Source organism: Sabethes cyaneus, chromosome 3 (assembly GCF_943734655.1).
Source record: "Sabethes cyaneus chromosome 3, idSabCyanKW18_F2, whole genome shotgun sequence".
NCBI lineage: Eukaryota > Metazoa > Arthropoda > Insecta > Diptera > Culicidae > Sabethes > Sabethes cyaneus.
In genome coordinates, this window is record NC_071355.1 from 74,529,306 (window position 1) to 74,550,163 (window position 20,858).

Below are 20,858 nucleotides of genomic sequence, written 5' to 3' on the forward strand. Positions count from 1 at the left end.
CAATTGAATACAACACATTAAAATTTATAATAATTTATAACCATTTCATCTAAGATGCTTTATCTAGTTTGAATTATTTTGACATCAGATTAGAGATTTTAATGCTGCAAATATATCTGCAAAATTTCAGTAGAATTGGTTTTGCCGATCAAAAGATATTAACCCTCCAACACTCGCGCCAACTTTTGTAATACGGGTTATTCGCGCGCACAATGGCCCAAAGCCAAAGAGACATGCGCACTAGAGTTTTGACTGGGAAAACTTGGTTTTAGGTTTATGGAACCTTTAGAAGAATTTCTTAAAATTGAAAGTTCTATCGTCTGGTGCAATTTAAATTTTGATTAATCCCCCTAAAAGTGGAATAAAAAAATTATTTTTCTTCAGTTTCAATATAACACATTGATGTATTCTGCAAAGTTTCAGAGTATATTATTACAAGAAATTTTGCTGAAGACAGTAACCCCCTATCTCTTCAGCGAAGATAGAAAAATATTATTTATTGTATATGAATTAGTGAAATCAGTTTTTTATTTTAGCTCTTTTCGTAATTGTTGTATGACTTTTTCATGTATCACAAAGTTGCACAAATAGGAAAAATACACAACTTTGCTGAATATAGTATACCTCTATGTTTGCTTGTTTAGGAACTGTAGAACTTTGATTATAAAAAATACCCTAATTTTGACCCCGAATTACTCGACTACCAACAGACGGATACATTTTAAACATTTTACATTATTGCTGATTGCTTTGATGCATACAGACACCATTTTTCCATATGAAGAAACGAGAGAAAATTCCAGGCCAATTCCGGTACACCTCATATGCTGATTGCTTCATTTCTGTGATGTCAGTTTATGCTGATCAATTTTCCCAACAATTTAAAGCATTAATGCATTGAATAATTATGACATTTTGCTCATAACAAGTTTATTGAAGAATATACGTTAGTTACACAACAATTTGTAACTTTATAACAATATGGCGTTCAAAAACCTACACGTGTTATATAAAATACAACAGCGTGAGTAACCGAAGGTTAATAAAAATTGATGAAATTTATTCTAGAAAACATTATTGGTGTGAATCAAATAGGCATTACAGGAAATTATGCATAGTTCAAAAATCTATAAACTAGACCTTTACTACGCAATGTATATGTTAAAGAATAATATTTGCTCTTACAACCTACTTTTACTTGCACTTACTCAAATTATTAACAACTTACTTATCCTTATTCAGCAATTTCATGAAAAAAGGATCTATCAAAATTTATAAGTGGTCATATTTTGTTCAAATTTTGTAAACGTATTCAATTTTCAAAAATTTTATGTAAGCCAACGCACTACGCAACGTTAACCAATAGATGGATTATACTCCGAAGACGTGTCGGTTTCTATCTCAAATAGCAAGTAAGACCGTATAACAAAGGTTCCTTTCACCACTAGGTGGACTAAATCGGGTTTTTTCCTAATTACTCAACAGCGGTGCAACTTAGGAACCATTTACAAACTACGTCCCCGGCCGGTCCCCAGAGGTATTGAAAAAGAAATTAATGGTCCCTAAGTTGCCCTGTTCTTAATAATCGAAAAAACAAATCGTGTAAAAAACAACTTGGCCGTAAGCTGATATCGTCCGCTTAGTCCATCATCGCTTATAATAACTCAAGGTACAACAATCAGTGATATGACTAAACTACTTGAAATAGGAGGCTCCTCACCCTGACAGTTTTTATGCAGAATTTTGAAGAATCACTTGCCGTTTATGATTTCATTACGCCGAGTATCGAGTTTTGACTTCTAATAGCAACCCCCATTCTAAGAAGTCCATATTGTAGACATTTTATTGTCAAATATTGATTAGCCGGCCGCTTCTTTCAATTTAAATTTGTTCGATTTTCAACTTTCAATACCCGCCAGGTAACCAATGAGCTTTACCAATGCAATTCAATTTTAAACCAATAAGTATTTTTATCACTTTAAATGGTACTTTTTTTTTTTGTATGGACATTATCACTCTGGTCGCTGTGATTTTGACCTATTGTGGTGATAATGTCCAGATGTATTTTGCTGTATTCCGCACTTTGTTAGCATTGCTATGGATTGAGCGAACTGCTTTTTATCCATGTTTGAGAGCTTGCGGTGATGTTTTGCATGCCCTTTCTGTTCTATGTCTTTTACTTTTTCCAACCAATCTCACTCTCTAGAGCCAGGAAGTGCACCGGCTTATTACAAGTTGCCCATGGAAGCTTCATTATTTTTCTTAGTTCTGAACTTGCCCGTTCTCGTATAGGTCGTACATGGTCGATAGGCATAGGGATGGTAGGCATAATGGACGTTATGAATAAATATATTAGGACAATGCACCAACTATCTGCTGTTGGCTTGCAAGAGGCCCAATTGTCATCGTCGTCGTCAACGATGTTGTTTCAAGCAGTCGTCTCCATTCAACTCGATCTTGAGATACTAGTCGCCGATTTCCCATGTGTCTCAGAAGTTGCAAGTCGTTTTTAGTCGAGCCACCTCGCACGTTGAGCCCCTTTATTTCCGACGCCGCGCCGGTAGGGTTACTGACGGGAACCGTTTTCACCGCACCGTCGCCCGACATCCTTACGACATGCCGCGACTTTCGTCAGATGTACGATGGAAATATGTGGAAGCAGTATCTGTAGTTCGCGGTTCATACGCCTCCGCTACTCTCCGCTTTCAGTTGGTAAACCGTCACAGTACCTTCCATTCGAACACGGCAAGGGCGCCTATGTCCTCCTTGGACAGCGTTACACCTTCAAGTCCATAAGAAACTATTGGTCTAATGAGGTTTCTGTACAATGTCAGCTTCGTAAGGCAGCGTATGCTTTTTGATCTTAGTCGTTCGCAAAGGGCAAAGCTGGCACGATTTTCTGCTTGAAAGCGTCGCAAGATCTTCATACTAGTGTTTTCGATTGCTGACAACAGCGATCCCAAATGTATAAACTCATCTACCACTTCTAGTTCGTTACCGGCAATGGTTATCGTCCGTAGGAGGTGTGTGTTTGGCTCCTTTGAACCTCTTACTTCGCGTATTTAGTCTTCGACACACAGTAGACCTAGGAAAATGAATTTATCTAGACACGCTTGATTTTGAAGCTGCCTCTCCGCAATGACCCGCGCTTCCGATGGCGGCGGGTGACCGGAAATACACGTGACCTACGAATCATCTATGAAATTTGTGACGAAGTAATGATTGGTTCAAGTGCCTATTTATAGGAAAGCAAATGCCTATCATCCATTATGCGTAACATCCATATGCTTATCTTCGGTACCTTCGAAAAATCGGTAGCGGCTAAGTATGCAAAGGGGTTCCCATTCTCCTACTCTACAAGTGCGACTTAAAAAGTATTTTGGCAAAATATAGGGCTACATTACTGCTAATCTTCTCTTATAGTGCTGATAATACTTATTTGCAGCTCATTACTGACAAGAAACAATAGAATAGAATTTTGGTTGCCAATTTACAACGGCTACGAAGTTGAAAAGTTACGCAGGTCACCAATAATCATTTCCAATGCAATTTAAATGCAAGCCAATAAGCATTTAAGTTACCTTAAATGCTATTTTGGCAAAATATGCGGCTACTTTACAGCTAACCCTCTTATAGTGCTGACAATGCTTATTTGTAGCTAGTTACCGACAAGAAGAAGTTAAATAGAATTGTGGATGCCAATTTACAACAGTTATGCAGTCAAAGGGCTAATAAACAGCAACCTGCAGTATAAAACGCCAGGGATGCTAATAAACGATTGATTTACTGCTTATACTAATGCTTATTGGTTACCTGGGCAGTATACAATATCGTGCAGAATGCCAGAAACGCTAATAAATGGGTTATTCACATCTTATGTTCATGTTTATGGTTTTCTTGGGCTGTGAAATTTAAACAAAAAAGCAAGGGTCAAATGATGGTACGTTTAGTACCCTTGATGGTACATAACCTACAAACCTCAAACATAATCTAGGTTAAAGTCAAATGAATCTTATTTTTCTAGTTTTGTATTTGTTCTTCCATGTAATAATTTATTTGTTTTCATTCTTTCTAGCAATCCGATGAAAACAAAGAGGATGCCATGAGCAAAAGTCAGATTGTCACCTCCGACACGCCCGCCGCACTGCTGGATCCAACAATGTCGATGACCGAATCAATGTTGGGTTCGACGGATCTCCAGCAGCCGGAAGTGGACTCTGCGGCTCCAGCTGCGCTGGAAGCAGCCAGCGATAAGGTGGAGCAGTTGGTTCAAGATGTGCAGTCGCTGTCGCTTGTCGATGAGGCAGGCGAAGTCAATCAGCAAACTAATAATAACAACAACAACAACAATAACAACAGCAGTAGTTTAAACAATAATCACAACAACAACACGGATGGAAACGATGGCAGTGCAGCCGTTTCAAACTCCAGTAAGAGCAACAGCAGTGCCGACTACGAACGCTCGGTGACGGAGAAGGAAAATTTCCTCCTAGGCAGCTTTAACAATAATGTGAACAGCAACGGTGGCAGTGGGATCGGCAGTAGTCAGCAACCTTCGTCACTGGAATCCGGTTCGACACCCGTAGGAGGAGCCACCACCAACGGCAAATCGACGTCCGCTGCGACGACGATCGCCGAGACGACCGAGCTGATTATCGAAGATGCGATCATGAGCGGTCAGACGAATGGCCACAAGAATGGCAGTATTGATAATGTGTTGTAAGTAGCTTTGTTGCCATATTATTTTCCATTTGTTCCATTGTCTTGTCCTGATCTGCTTCCAATTTTCGTGTTGTGAAGTACCTATTACAGCGTCTTACTATGTTGCAAGTTAATATCACTAATTGATAGCTGATTGAACAACAAACTTGCTTTTGGCTTACGCATTCATTTCAATTACAGCCAACATAGCTGTTTGCGTTTGATGCAACATTTTTATGCTCCACAGTTCACGTTGCTCAACAGAAATAAGTCAATGTTTATTTTTCCTTCAGAACCCTTGAACTGCGTTCGATGTGTTAAAAAAAACTCCAAACATCCTTTTGTAATTTTGTGTTGCCGTCTGATCTCTTTTGTGCAGTTCCATTCATTACTACCGAAAGGAAAAAATCTAACAGGTCCACATTGTCCGATTTTTTTCTAGATTACGTGTGGCGGATATTTAAAGTACTAGATGCCATGTGTATTTGAGGGCGAGTAGAATATTATCCATACCGAAAACAATAAGATAAATTGAAACGTAATATATAAATGCACAGTACAAAACTGAAATTTCAAACCGAAGGCGATAGTTAGGTACTTAACTTATAGTTTGTAAAATTTGTCAAATGCTTCGTTAGTGTTATTGATCATCAAACCATGCCAATGTTGGTTTTTGTGTGGGCTTGTGTAACCATAAATAAAGCGATCATTGAAATCGAAATTATGCGAATACGCACTGCAATCTGTTTTGTGGACGTTTATTGTTTCTCTTAATCATTGCTTCAAAAAATTAAGATTAATTTTGATAGTTTGTGAAGAAAAGCTTCATAGTACTAGATTGCGGACACAATCTTAAACCACGTCACTGACTAACCGATGATCTGTTACTACAATTTTTCGTTATTGATTCATTCACACGTGTTACAGTTACTAGTAATAGACTTTGTGCTGGAGCTTCCATTGCAAAGTACTTAATTATTGTTTTTGTTACGTGTTCAGGCTTAATCTAGCAAAGGCATCACCCCGAAATGAATCCAGCTCCATTAACCCACCGTTTTATTCCCGTTTTCTTCTATCTTCTCCCAATACGATTCTAGTACACAAGATCTAGCGGCTGTTGACGATGCCACGAAACCATTCCTAGTGACATTCGACACCAGTAGCCCTAACGTTACTGCAACTGCAGTCGATTTTACGCTTTCGTCAGCAGCCGATGTTGTCGCCGAACAGGACAGCGCAAATCACAATCCACTGGATTCGTCAAACTTTACCAATGCGACAACGACTACTGCCACTACTGGCCAGTTGATCGATTTCGGTAGTTTTCAGAGCTCGCTGGTCGATGAAGTACCTCAAGTGTCACAGAATACGACCGTCCTCACCGGAGACGATTCGTTTAATTTGAACAATAACAACAACAACAACGATAATTTTAGCAGTAGTGATCACCTGCTGATCGACAGCAGTAGCAACGGTACCTCAACTTCCCCCTCCCTGTTCACCAGCGGCGATACCAATCTGATCAGTAGTAGTAATTTCCTAAACAATAATACTGCGAGGCTAGTCGCAGCATCCGACAGTCAAGATAACCGAGGTAAATCGATCTAAGTTTGCTTGATTCTTTTCTGTTGAGGCGCATCTTGGTCTAGTACTAGAGCAAACACTGAGAAAAAATGCTGGCGTGTTTTTTCTCAGTGTTGATTGTGTGAACTACTTTAGTTCCGTGTTGTACCATAGCTTTTAGTAAAAAATCTGAAGTTTAAGTTGAAACAGACACGAGCTTCTCTTAGAAGGTTTATTTCGTAGTACCAGAATTTTAAGTTTTGACCACGCGCTGCTTTATTTGTTCTAGAATTACAAGAACTTTTTCCTCCTCTAGCACATTGGTAAACAGTTTATTTTCATTCATCTTTCTTTTGTCCCTTTACTGCTTCTTCAATTCCAACACCAAACCACGCAATACTACGAAATACTGCTACCGCTTTTCTGTCCCTACTCTACGCCTTTCTCAATCTGTAATCACGAACACTGCTCTGTACACCTCATCCTGCATACACCACCACCACCTATACACTTCCGCACCTACGAAAGATCTCGTCTACAAACAATCGGCACTGTTGCTGTATGTCATCGCATTTATTTATGGTTGCCTGCTGGCCGCCATCCGTGCAGCCGAATGATTTTAGGATAAGTTCTGAAGTTCCAGCCAGCGGTGCTCTTACCGTGTCGTTGGCAAATTGGTTAGTAGTAAGCAATGCACTCTTACGGTTTGTCCTGCAAAAATTTGACGGTGTGTGGTGTCTGATACGAATGCAATATACCGTGTTATATACGGTAGATGTACTTTGGGTTTATAATAACCTGCTGATTTTTATGATACATAATGTGGAACTCAATTTTTTGACCAGTAATGTAAATTACACAACCTACCCCGCCTAAAGGGTGTCCCACATCAAATTACACCACGGAAAAAACGCTGTAGAAAATTACCTAATTGACCGATCCTTTTCAAACTTTCAGACAACAAAATATAACCCATTAGTAAGCTACCAATATCATAACCGTATGCTCGCACCTTGCGCTTAACTCCACTCAAAAAGTTTTGCACAACCTAGGTGCAGCTTCATCTGTCCGCAAATTCACTTTTTCTTCACGTCTTCCTCAGACTAGACCTCCTTGGGATGCTTCCGTAGTGCCTCCTTCGTAATAGCCTAGTATTTTTCGATGGGCCTTAGTTCCGGTGCGGTCGTAGCGTTCATGTCCTTGGGTACGAAAGTGAATCCTTTGACCTCGTACCACTCCAATACATCCTTTGTATATTGGCACGAATGTAGATCCGGCTAGAAAATAGGTAGGGCCCTCATGTTGCTTCGACAGAGGAAGCAGGTGCTTCTGTAGACACTCCTTGAGGTAGATCTGCCCGTTTACAGTCCCGGTAGTCACAAATGGCGCACTCCGTTTGCCACATGATATATTTCTTGGCCTGGGCGGTGAAGTACAGTAGCCCCGGAAGCTGCCGGAAGTCCGCCTTGAGGCAAATCTCATCATTCATGATGAGAGAGTTGAGGATTTTTCAGGTGCTTGCGCAAAATAAATTTGCGACGTTATTTTTCGGGTGACGCCATTTTTTCCAATTTTCAACTGACCAACTGACCATGATAAGAATAGAGTGTAAGCAATACACTCTAAACTACTTCTACTCAAATTTTCGAGAGAAAATACCCAATGGGTAATTTTCTACAGCGTTTCTTCCGTGATGCAATTTGATGTGGGACACCCTTTATGAATGTCTGCCTGGCGTATGATTCAGTATACAGTCAGTCCACAATCATGGGTCACACCGAATTATGGGTTTTAGCTTTATCTGCCGATTAATACGTGCATATTATACTAATTGAATGATAAAATTGTTACTCATAAGTAGCACTAATAATTTGATCAATCATTGGGTGATGTTTAAACGGAAATCGGCAGCTAATATTAAAATGACCCACAATTGTGTGTGACCCATGATTGCGAACTGACTGTACATTAGAGTGTCCCAAAATAGCACTATGTCAGAAAACACGGGGGCTCACCCCTCAAATGATAGCTTAGGGTGTCACAACAAAACTTTTATATGACGTCAACATTGGTTGCCGCGATTTAGGGGTCGCACATTGGAATTTTATGGAAAAATGGCATTTTTCAGGAGTAAATTCAAAAAAATATTTTTAGAAATGTTATAATAGATGAAACAAGGTACCTAACTATTTTTTTCACAATCATTGGGACCTAATACATCCATAAAAAAGTTATGGTGGCATGTGTGGAGTCATATTTGGTTACAAAAATTTATTGAATTTGGCAAAAATTTAAAATTTTCGAAATTTTATTTAATTAAACGTCAAAACAGGGTATCAAACAGTGTCTTAGAGCAACGTAGCTATACTGTATAGATGGGAAATTTTATGACGAACAACTTTGCCGAAGAAAGTAAGGATGTATCTTTAAATCTCGCTGAGATATTCACCGTTTTCTGAAGGCGGAACAAATCACATTTCTGTAATTTTCAAATTTTAGCAGTTTCAGGTGCAAGAGGTAAATGAAAAAACTTGAACTGTTTACTCTAAACGTCACTTACGTTTTTGATAAGAGGAAACATGCACCTTCCAAAAAATTTGGCACCATTTAGGCTCAAGTATCACTTCTAAAAAGGGCGTATTTATTTTAATAGGTGCTATGTTTGAGAAATTGTATCTCCTGAAACTAGGTTTGCTCCATAATGAAGCCTAAGCGTGAGGTTTTGAAAAATGAATTTTAAACATGAAAAAATAAAGACTGAAAAAAAATGCACTATGCTCCAAAGTCAGGAAAAAATGTAAAATTAAAATATTCAGGAAATGGTAACCTCGATTTATTTTTGGAAAAATAGTGGTGATTTGATACATTTTGAGACTTTTTCTGAAATGGAGCAACATTTATCAAAGGATTTTGTAGAACAACGACTTTTATGAATATTTTGTAACCTAAGATTTTTATTATATTTCTTATTACTATTCTTATATTTCTCGTTATACATATATGTAATTTGAATTTTAGAACAACTTCATATGTGCTTGACAACACGTGTTGTCGTAATTAGCTTCTAAACGTTCACGTTCACTTGTGTTGTAATTAGCTTCTAAATGCAGCCGTATTTAGGATATTTAAAAAAAGTTTAAATATTTTATATTTTTATTATAAACGTGCCGTTTTCATATGTTATCCGCGTTATATTACCATGTTAGCAACTAGAAATATTTGCCTGAATACACCTTGCTGATTCTACCATCTACTGATAGTACAAAAAGGGTCAAAAATAATTTCAGTGTTTATTTTTTCAGTTTGAAAAATCAATTTTCTACAACTCACGCTTAGGCATCATTTTGCAGCAACCCTAGTTTCGAGAGATACAATTTTTCAAACATAGTACCTATTAAAATAAATACGCCCTTTTTTAAAGTGATTCTTGAGCCTAAATGGTGCCAAATTCTGTGGAAGGTGCATATTTCTTCCTATCCAACACGTAGGTAACGTTTGAAAGACATACTTCAAGTTTTATCATTTACCTTTTGACTACTAAAATTTGAAAATTACGAAAATATGTTTGGTCCCGCCTTCAGAAAAACGTGAATACCTCAGCGAGATTTGAAGATACGTTTATACTTTCTTCGGCAAAGTTGTTCGTCATAAAATTTCCCATCTATACAGTATAGGTACGTTACTCTGAGATAGTGTTCGATACCCTGTTTTGACGTTTATTTAAATGAAATTTCGAAAACTTTAAATTTTTGACAAATTCCATAAATTTTTGCAACCAAATATGACTCCAGACATGCCACCATAATTTTTTTATGAATGTATGAGATCCCAATGATTGTGAAAAAAATAGTTAGGTACCTTGTTTCATCTATTATAACATTTCTAAAAATATTATTTTGAATTTACTCCTGAAAAATGCCATTTTTTCATAAAACTCAAATGTGCGACCCCTAAATCGCGGCAACCAATGTTGACGTCATATAAAAGTTTTATTGTGACACCCTAAGCTATCATTTGAGGGGTGAGCCCCCGGATTTTCTGACATAGTGCTATTTTGGGACACTCTACTGTACATACATTGTGTCCTAACGAATTCTGTCAACTGTTGAACAGATTCGACCTTTAGCATATGTTCTATTATGTATTCATTTTTGTTTGTTGTATTCTACTTTGTGAGGATTTTACCTCCTCCTAAAAATGAACGAGATTTTGTTTAGAGAACTGAGTGTTTGTGTAATATTAATTTTAGAACGTTTTAACGAGAATCCTGTGTATATATCTTTATGTGACAGACAAACTGTAAATACTAACCACCCACAAAAATTTATTTTAAAGTAATTTGATCTATTTCGACTTTTACTATATTACAAAACCGTTAATCAAGACCAAGTAAAACGCTACCAACGTCGCTCAAACTTTATTGCAGCAATACATGCAGATTTGAGCCAACAAAAAAAGGAACTTTTTGACTGCAGGAAAGGAAGCATCGATCTTCAAATCTGATATTTTTTAGATTTTTGTTCCATCGGAAATAAGTGGATACACAAGGCGATCAAAAGTTGAGCCTCTTATTTTCACCGTTGGAATTTTTTTTTAATGTTTTCACATTGATTTCGAACGCTTGTCTTGCGATATAAGGTTATGGGCTCCAGGTCGAGTCGAGTATTATTTTGCTCGCCTGGTATATTTTGGCATTACAGAGGTCGAAATGATATGATTCTACTGATATGATCTTCTGAATACTACAGTGAACACCCTGTATAAGTTCGAATACACTTTAAAAATGTGTTTAAAAAAATAAAAATACAAGATATTGTTTTCTTAGTCAATTTTTATTGAAGCAGTGTTTATTGAGAACCTTTACGTCATATTTGGTGGAAGCACCTTCCACCCTTTGTGCTTTAAGACGGGCTTGAGGCGTTTCTCAAAAGAATCACACGCGGCACGCACCTGGTCCATGGGAAACTCGTCCCAGATCTTGGAAATGAGCTTCTTAAATTGGGCCGTAGTGCTCACTTTACGTTCATGAAGCGCCGGGGCCACAACCTTCTCCAGTACCTCGGTCTTATAGTACACGGCGTTGATTTTCACGTTTTTCTCGACAAACACCCACGCTTCCCACGCTTGGATACGCTCCACCCCCTAGACCATCACCGACGCGGCACTCTGGAACCGCGGGATGTTTGTGTGAGACGGGGGATGCTGGCCAACGTCGGCGCTCACAGCCGATCATTTTGGACATTATGCGGCTGTTGCGAGATGAAGAGTTTCTCATCAGAAAACACGAACTCCTGACCAGCGTGCCGCGAAAGTATCAGTTTTGCTCTGTCTTGCCTCTTCTTCGCTGTAGCCTCCGTTACCCCGTGAACCTTGCGTTTCTTGTACGGCTTGCATCCCAGATCCTTCGCCATGATGGTGTGGGCAGTCCCAATCGGCACATCCAGGTCAACAGCGGTGTTGCGGATCGAACAGCTCATTTGTCGACGAACCCGCTCCCTCACCACCTTGATGGCTGCTGGCGTCCTCGCCGAACGCGGCCGCCCGGATCTAGCACGGTCCTTGGCCGAGCCCGTCTCCCGGTACCGACGGATGGTGTTATAGATGAAATTCCGCTTCACCCCGTGGGATTTCAACCGCCGAAATATGTCGCCGGGTCGCTCACCTCTCACAAACAACTTTACGACGACGTTGCGATACTCCTTCATCGCGCGCGGTAAGCAAATAACAAATGACATCAAGTCGACACCTTGCGCGTCGGTTAGCCTATATATAAGGCTAAAGCTGACACCAATACCAATACACAGAATGCACATGATGCGCACTTACACAACGATGAAAAGTTGTATTCGAATTAATTGAACACCCTGTAAAGTAATCAATATGTCTAACTTTTTGCGAATACAGTCTTTATTACCCGCGCTACGTTTTTCACATTCAATATCTGCTAATCTGTTCGTTTCGTTTCATCGATTCCATTCCATACGACCTAAGACGTTCTCCACTAGCGCAGTGTCAATAGTTATTTTCACGATACTCTAACGGGCCTTAAGAAGCGCTTTATCCAGTTCGTCCTACACGTAAAATTTGACTTTGTCATTATCAGTGGTGCACAGTTCCCACGTTGATGATGCGGATGTTGAAAAATCAATCTGCACATTCAGAGCTTGATTGACCGTCACCCGATCAACCCATTTTTGCATTTTGCTCGTCACAAAAATAGTTGTATCCAGCTATTGTGTTACGCGCCAGCTCTGGTATAACCATCACTATACGTATGTACCGTTGTCTCCGTCCAACGCATCTCCTGCAGCGCTACGATACCGCATTTGCAATTCTTTCAGATTTTTTCAGGTCCAAAATCCTTTTTCGTTGCGTCCCAAGTAACAAATTCATTTTTAAGGTGCACTTGAAGAGGTTTTCAGCACTTACTTCCTCAAAAAGATAATAAAACTTGTAATTGTACAAAACTGCCATAAGACGACCATGAAACTCTTTTAAAACTAGAGAGGCGCACACTAAACAAGGTCCTGAAGAATATTTCCCAAGAATTCTCTTGATAGTTTTTGTCGATGTCTATTTATAGTGAATTCCAGAATTACTTACTTACTTTAGCAGCCGAGCGCCGGGGTGGCTCTTGCCGTATCAAGAATTTCTATCCATTGTACTCGGTCCTGGGCTACTCGTCGCCAATTTGTTGCGCGTCTCGACACACGCAAGTCGGCTTCAATCTGGTCGAGCCATCTAGTTCTTGAAGAGAACGGATTTCACTGCACAGTCGTCCGGAATCCTTGCGACGTGGCCGGCCCACCGTAGTCTCCCAACTTTCCCCAGTCAGGTGTATGATGGGTATCTCTCCAAGCAGTGCCTGTAGCTCGTGATTCATACGCCTCAGCCACTCTCCGCTTTCCGTTTGTACTCCGCCAAAAATAGTCCGCCTATAACACCTTTCGTTCAAATACGGCTAGTGCACGTATGTCCTCCGTAAGCAAAGTTACTGTCTCAAGTCTGTAGAGGACTACCGGTCTGATTAGCGTTTTGTACATCGTCAGCTTTGTGCGGCGGCGCATGCTCCTAGATCGAAGCATCCTGCGGAGGGAAAAGTAGGCTCGATTTCCAGCTTGAATGCGTCGTTAAATCTCCTTACTCGTATTGTTGTCGGCGGTGACCAGAAATCCCAAATATACGAACTCATCAATCACCTGCAGCTCATCACCATCAATAGTCACTGTCCGTGGGAGGCAAACGTTGCTTTCTCTGGAGCCTCTTCCCACCATATATTTGGTTTTCGACGCATTGATTTGTAACCCTATACTCCTAGCCTCCGTTTTTAGTCTGGCGTAGATTGCCTACGCCGTCCCAAGGTTTCTAGTAATGATGTCGAGGTCGTCTGCGAAGGCTAGCAGATGGCTACTCTTGCTGAAAATCGTTCCTCTCGTTTCGATGCCCGCTCGCCGGATCACACCAACAATAGCGATATTGAAAAGCATACAGGACAGTCTCCATGCCCTTGCCGCAACCCTCGAATGCGCCATTCGAAAGGACTCGAGAGTGTTCCCGAAATGCGCACGTAGCACATCACTCGCTCCAGAGTAGCTTTAATCAGCCGCGTCAGTTTGTCCGGAAAACCCGTCTCGTGTATTATCTGCCATAGCTGTTCTCGTTCAACTGTATCGTATGCTGACCTGAAATCCACGAAAATATGATGCGTGGGCACGTTGTACTCTCGTCATTTCTGGAGGATTTGTCGAAGAGTAAAAATTCCAGAATTGCTTAAAACTAAAAAAAAATCTGAGGGGTTGTGACAATACACGACCGCATAGGTGACGTAGGACTACGTACATCTCTTTGTAGCGATAGTAGGATGTATCCATGTAAGTAATAATACGATTGTTCATCTATACAACCTACGTACGCAACGTTTATCAAAGTAGTAACATTGTATACGTTCAATCCTCAACCGATTTTGGAGTTATATCCATGAATTGATGAATCAATTTTATTAAAACGAATCGAAGTCACACGAAACCAAACAGTAAATAAATTTTCATGATCTGTTTCTACGTTGAATAGTGCTTTTCCTCTGGTAATCGGTAGACGGTACGCACGAGTTTTGAAAAAGCTGGCAAATTTGCGCAAAACTTTTCTGCAGTTTACAAAATAACACTGATAATAAAGCATTTACAGGTTACAGACGTTTTGAAAGTGGCAGAAAATGTCGCCCGTGACCAGAAAACATATTCCCTCCATTTGTTGGTCGTCCGCAATGGCGAAAAGCTTAACTTTTTCCTCGTTGCCTGTGTTATTATGGCATTAACTGGGCAAGAAAATATAATAAACTCTTCAATCGTTGTGTGATCGTTAAAAGGACCGATAGTTTGATTATCATAACTCTAGCTTGCAATAAACTTGCACTAACGCACCTAACGTAATTCTCTTTTCGGTAAGTTGGAGTACCGATAACCGCTAACCAGGCACGGCTTGTCGCAATGGACCAGCCGGAAAGCCTCAGCAGCTACGCAATCGACGAAGCCGTTCGTGTACGGTCATGAGTCACGATGAAATACCAGTCCAGGTGGCCAACTGCAAGTGACGTGGTATAATTCTGGTCGTTTTGTTGTCGCGAGCAGCATATTTCCTGCCAATTCCAGAACTTCAGCAGCCAGATATTCCATCACGGCAGCGAGACGAGTGCTCCAGCTCCAACACGCTCAGCATACTTTCCTTTCCTCAGCAGCCGATGAACATGACCAACTGACGACGATGTGCACCGTAAGGCAAACAATGTTTCAAATACAACCTTTAAAAGTACGCTACGGATGTGACAAGAAAGCTACCTATCTGATGTGTCACAAGCTAACTACTTGGCGATGTGTCGCCAACGAAAACCGCTGACCGACTGACGATGCGCAGTGAAAAGCATAGCAGCCAAAACCTAACCATATCGTTCACTGGCGGATGAGTCGATGGATTCTTCGGTTTGTTGACGTCTCGGTTGGTGAATTTGGATGCCTTCGTTGCCTTATCCGGGGAAGCAGCAACAGCTGAAGCTCTACAATTTTCGATCGGATTCTATAGGGCGTAAATTAAATACAATCATAAGGAAGCTTAACCCATAGCTCCGTGCGTATATATTTCTGCCATCCGTGCTAAGGAAGCACTGACGTGGGAAGACAAAAATATGAAAATCATTCAATTTTTCAATGACGCGCATTGAAAATCAATAGTTTTCTATATTTTCAATATTTTCCAAATCGATTTTCCGATCAATTGGTGTAAATATCTTGGAAATCTATTGAGCATTGACTGAATTATAAGCCGATGCGTGAAAACGCATTTCCACTTTGATGACGTCATTTCCTACAACCAATCACGAAACGAGAATTATGGTAAAACATAGGTTCATTATTTTCAATTTTTCAATAGGTCAACATTAAGAATCCATACTTTTCTTCATTTGGGTCAATTCTTCGAAGATTTGCCAATCGATCGGTGTAAGAATACTGAAAATCGTTCGGGAAACCACTAAGCTATTAGCATTCAAAACCTGACCACTTTTCGAGAAAGTGTTTTTGGAATTACCCCCTATACCAGCTACCTTCCTGAAAGACGTAGTCCTGCGTCAAAAAAAAACACAACAACAGTGACAGTTTTTTAGGTCTCCGTCTTAAAGAAAACTTGCAGTTGAGTAATTCTCATTGAAACGGGGCCACTACTGATACGAGGTCTTCAAATATTGGAACTTTTGCACTTAATTGGTTGAAAATGGTTAAAAAATGAGAATTGCATTTTTAATACCTCGAAATAGTGGACCCCTCGTACGCCAAGCGGCTCAACAGTTTCCAAAAAAGTTGAATTTTCAGCAAACCTTGAGATCTACATCTTGTGATATTTCATAAATATGCAATAAAACAGCTAACAAATTACCCGGTTTTGTAAAGAAGAAGAACAGGGTAAAATGTAGTAAAATTTTTTGGGAGCCATCTTGAATTTGGTCGCCATATTAGTTTTTTTCAATAAATCGCCGTTTTCGTGAGCCCCCAACCGATTTTCCTTTTAAGAAGTTTGCAACTCTCATCATATAATGGTATATCTTACTACAAAAAACTAATTGTTTGATTTCGTTAATACCATGTCACATCTAGTTTGGTGAATGGTTCTTGCAGCATTTTTTCTCAGCTTTCCAATGGTGGTCTTAAAACGAAAATCGGTTGGGGGCTCATGGCGAAAACGACGATTTATTGATAAAATCCAATGTGGCGACCATATCCAAGATAGCTGCCAAACAAATTTTACTCCATTTGACCCTGTTCGTCCTCTTTATAGAACCTGGCAATTTGTTAGCTGTTTTATTGCAAATTTATGAAATATCACAAGATGTAGATCTCGAGGTTTGCTGAAAATTCATCTTTTTTTAAACTCTTAGGCTCCTTGGCGAACGAGGGGTCCACTATTACGAGGTATTAAAAATGTAATTCTTATTTTTCAACCATATTCAACCAATTAGGTGCACAAAAGTTCCAATATTTGAAGACCTCGTGTCAGCAGTGGCTCCGTATCAACGAGAATTAGGGGGATTTATGTATTTTGGACAGGCGGTACGCGTACGCTATTTTGGACATTTACGGCAAAATCAAATGGAAATGTCCAAAATATCGCACGCGTAACGCCTGCCCAAAATACATAAATCTCCCTACTCAGTTACAAGACATCATAGAGTGACTAAGAACTGTAAGAGAGAAAAGTATCCACAGATACTACTTTTCTAAAATAAATATAAATGAGAATTGAAAATAAAAATGACAATAAATAAAAACGCAATAATTTGTTCTACGAACTTCTTCAAAGTGGATATTTTGTGTACGAATCATTCGCCAAGTGAATATTTTGCGAATTTTTGATAAAAGTAGAATTAAATGGAATAAATACTCATTCTCATAAACTCATACAAATGAACAAGTTTAAAAAAAATCGAATATTTTTTTTTGGAGTTGGCTTCTCAATCGATTCCGAAGGAAAAAGGGGTTAAATGGGATAGTTTTTCATCACTTCAAATGGCCTTAGGAACAAAGCCCTTATTGTCAAAAAATTTGTACAATAGATTGTCATGAAAAGAAAAACATTGAGGAACTCAATGTACTACTTTTATGTTCACTTCTCCATATAAATATCATCCACTGTAAGCACTGTTAAGCCTACTGTTAAGTCAGACAGAGTGCTAATTTTAATCGCATTTTTCCTGTAAATACACAAGTTAGTGTTGGTTTTCCCGCATCGGAAACTACCGTCACCATGCTTTTTCTGTTGTTGTACATTTTCTCACCAACATGCACCACCTAAGTTTACAGAAGTGAACCGTCTCTGTCTGTCGTGTCTGTCACGGTGTGGTGTTTAGTTAACGGGTTTGCTTCTGAAATGTCAACCAACCATTTACGATAGTTCTAATAGTTTTATTGTATATTTTGCAGACTTGTCGCTCTTGTAAACGAGTAAGAAGTAGTGGCGAAGGCAATCGCTTTCCTTCCGATAACAAACCAACAAACAAACCAACACGAGGACCGGCGACGAAGTACTCAACTTTAATTCTAGCGCGAGACAGTCAGCTACTGAGAATGATAGTAACACTAAACAGGCGGTTAGTATGGGATTATTACATGTTATTGAAAACAAAATTAGCGGTAATGGCAGCAGCCAAAGAGCAATGCTATTCGTACCGATAATGCGATGCAGCAACCTTCTGCGAGGTTAGTTCGAAACAATATAAATTCTTGAAATTTCTACTAACGTTCGAATATTATGAGCAGTTCAGTATGGTTTTACTGATTGATTGCTACGCAAATTTTGCGTTGTTTCAAATATGTTAGTTGATCAAAAAGGAAGTTATATTTATTATCATTTTTTTGCTCTTCTATATTATCACCATGCTATCGAGCTTTATTTTTTTATAAACATTGGTTGGTTTGCTATCTGCAATTATTTTTATTTTTTGTGAAAAAGAGTTCTAATTGAATTTTTTTTGAAATATTTGTTCAATGACGGTTTGCTGATTGTTCCAATACGTGTCTGTAAATACAGTTTCATATTTTAGAAACATTGTTTCCTCTTGACTTTCGAATAAACTAACTTTCATCATCGCACAGGTTTGATTTACTAAAACAAAATAAAGCTTCAAACTCAGCAGCTTTTGTTGCCGGTGCAGGTGCTAAACACTGCTGTAACGAAGGAAAGTGTAAACGCAACGAGTAAGCTTAATAGATATGTACGAATACAATTCACCCAGTAGTCTTCTAGAGATGAGATAAAAACACATTCTGGGTAAATCTCGGTACACTTACTGTGAATATCAAGCAACACACGTGTGTACGTTTCACGTCAAACAGCGTTTTAAATATTCCATGTGAGATCCATACAGTCAAATTCACGGTGATACAAGAAATAAAAATGCTGATGCAAAGAGAACTATCGAAATTACAAGAAAACAAGCAAATAAGTAATATATTATTACATAATATATCAATGTTGATAACGTTAAAAGCCTTAATCCTATCTGATTGATTACCCATTATTATAATCATTGGATTGCTCCAATTTTCCAGCTCCTAGATCTTCTGGCTTTGGCTGCTTGAGTGCAGGAAAAATACACACACACTCACGTATATATACTATCAAACCAAGAAAAACCCATAACGAAAATCAAATCGATGAGTTTAGTTTGACTATATATGATATAATTTAAGACGTGCGAAGCAACAAAACACAAAGCCTGCAGTGCATTGTCGCTGTGACTTTAAAACGAAAAAATAGGAATGGTTAAATAAATGAATAATTAATTCTAGTATTCTAATCTGTTACATTATGTATAAAACACAAAATGAAAGCAAAACTGAATTAAATTGTACCGTCATATAATTGTAGTTTGATTATTGCTAACACTATACACGAAAAACAACACAAGTAAAAGGCACTTGAGATAAATAAGGTAAAACACAGAATGAAAAACTCTACACGAACGATTCAGAAGAAGAAAGTCATTAAAATCAAGACAGCACAGAGAGATAAAACCTTTGCTGCATTAGTGTAGTTAAACTATAATGTTAAAACAGAAACAAACAAACGACTATTAACATTAAATTATTTCGTTTCAGTTCGTGTGCTTTTTAGAAACACACACAAACCGTACGTTGTTTTGTTTTTTAAAAATAGTAGAAAAAACCTAAACAAGTGCTATCGAAAATTGAAAAAAAAACACAGTAACGTTGGCCTTGCATTACTTTCAGTTCCTTCTTAGAACCGTGTTCGACGCGACAGGTCGTGCTCTATTCTACTGCGCTGCAATATTTGCTGTATATCATATTACCAAAAAAAAAAGAAGAACGCAAGTAAGCGACATTTTTTCTCCTTTTTATCCAACACTCAAATTTAAAAAATCAGAAAATTGTGGACTTCCGCTTATGTAATGTTTTTTGTTTGCTTATTGAATCCAAAACAATCAGCATATAATCGAGAGCGATATTTACTCTATACACTTTTGGATAAAAGAAAATTTGGATGTTAGCTTGATGCTAACCAGTAGGACCCTCCTGCGAGACAGCTTGTAAAATTTGTCCTGCTAAAAACACACCACACCATACCACACGCGAACGTCGTACGTATGTATAATCAGCGCGCGATCCCATAAATTTGTGTTGTATATGAATTAGACGGAAGTAATACCCAAAAATTGAAAATTTGATAGCTACACAATCCTAGAGCTTGGGAAGCAGTTCTGGTTCGGGAAGTATTTAAGCGTTTGCCAGAGAGTTTGAACTTTGCGCTGATTTGGTGGTGGCAGGAGCACACCATCATCAGTGTTGTTCGAGGAAGGATTCTGGAAGTGAGCCCGTGTTTGCGAGTCAACACTAGAAGTAGAAGCTGATGAGCATGATGTTGATGTAGAAGAAAAACGTGAAGCAGTAACTTACCTAAACACACAGTGATTGGAATAAAAGATGACTTTGAGAGATACCTAGTAGTTATGACTAATGAGAAAGAGAGAAAGAGATAGGGAAGTGATCATTGAAATAAAAAAAACAAAGATGACGATGTGAGCGAATCAGAAGATTGATAATTCTATTAATGCTTGTAATAAATGCTTTATATATAAAATATATAAAACCAATAAAAATATTTAAACAAAATGTATTGTAAATGTGTTTTTTTTTGTGTGAAAGTTGTGTTTCCGTTTTAGTTGCTCTCAGGTATAATTGCAAGGATTTCACGGCCGCCTCCCATAAATCACTGAAATTGGGTGCGTGGGGGCTAGTTGATTTGAATTCTATGCCATAAGCTTGTTACGGAATGCTGCAATGGTTTTGTGAGTTGAATTGCTGTTTCAGTTCGGCTAATTTACGACATGTTTCTTTAAAATGTGTGGCAATATCATTAGAGTGAACTGCCTGTCATAGAAGGTTTCAGGATCTACTGGCCAGTAGAATAGCTTTTCTTTGCAGTAACATGCTATTATAGATCGGTGAGGTCTTGCGGGTATAGTAATATAGTATGCTTTCGATCGTATAAGATTGCGGCATGATGTAGTCTGCTACGAACCCGAAAAATGC

The 20,858-nt window shown here is 38.8% G+C and overlaps 1 protein-coding gene across 16 annotated transcripts in view; it reads left to right on the forward strand.

Moving 5' to 3' along the window:
* Positions 1-20,428, forward strand: part of LOC128744355 (MAP7 domain-containing protein 2) — a 366,494-nt gene extending 346,066 nt beyond the window's left edge. For 13 of the 16 annotated variants that reach the window (XM_053841301.1, XM_053841302.1, XM_053841291.1 and 10 more), the window contains 3 exons: positions 4,076-4,719; positions 5,799-6,295; positions 17,730-20,428. In XM_053841301.1, the coding sequence (XP_053697276.1) occupies positions 4,076-4,719; positions 5,799-6,295; positions 17,730-17,746 (1,158 nt within the window). In that variant the 3' untranslated portion in view covers positions 17,747-20,428. Of the gene's footprint in view, positions 1-4,075; positions 4,720-5,143; positions 5,296-5,798; positions 6,296-17,729 lie in introns of those variants that run through there. The other 3 variants (XR_008412384.1, XR_008412385.1, XM_053841300.1) reach the window with 3 other exon arrangements.
* The last annotated feature ends 430 nt before the right edge of the window (positions 20,429-20,858 follow it).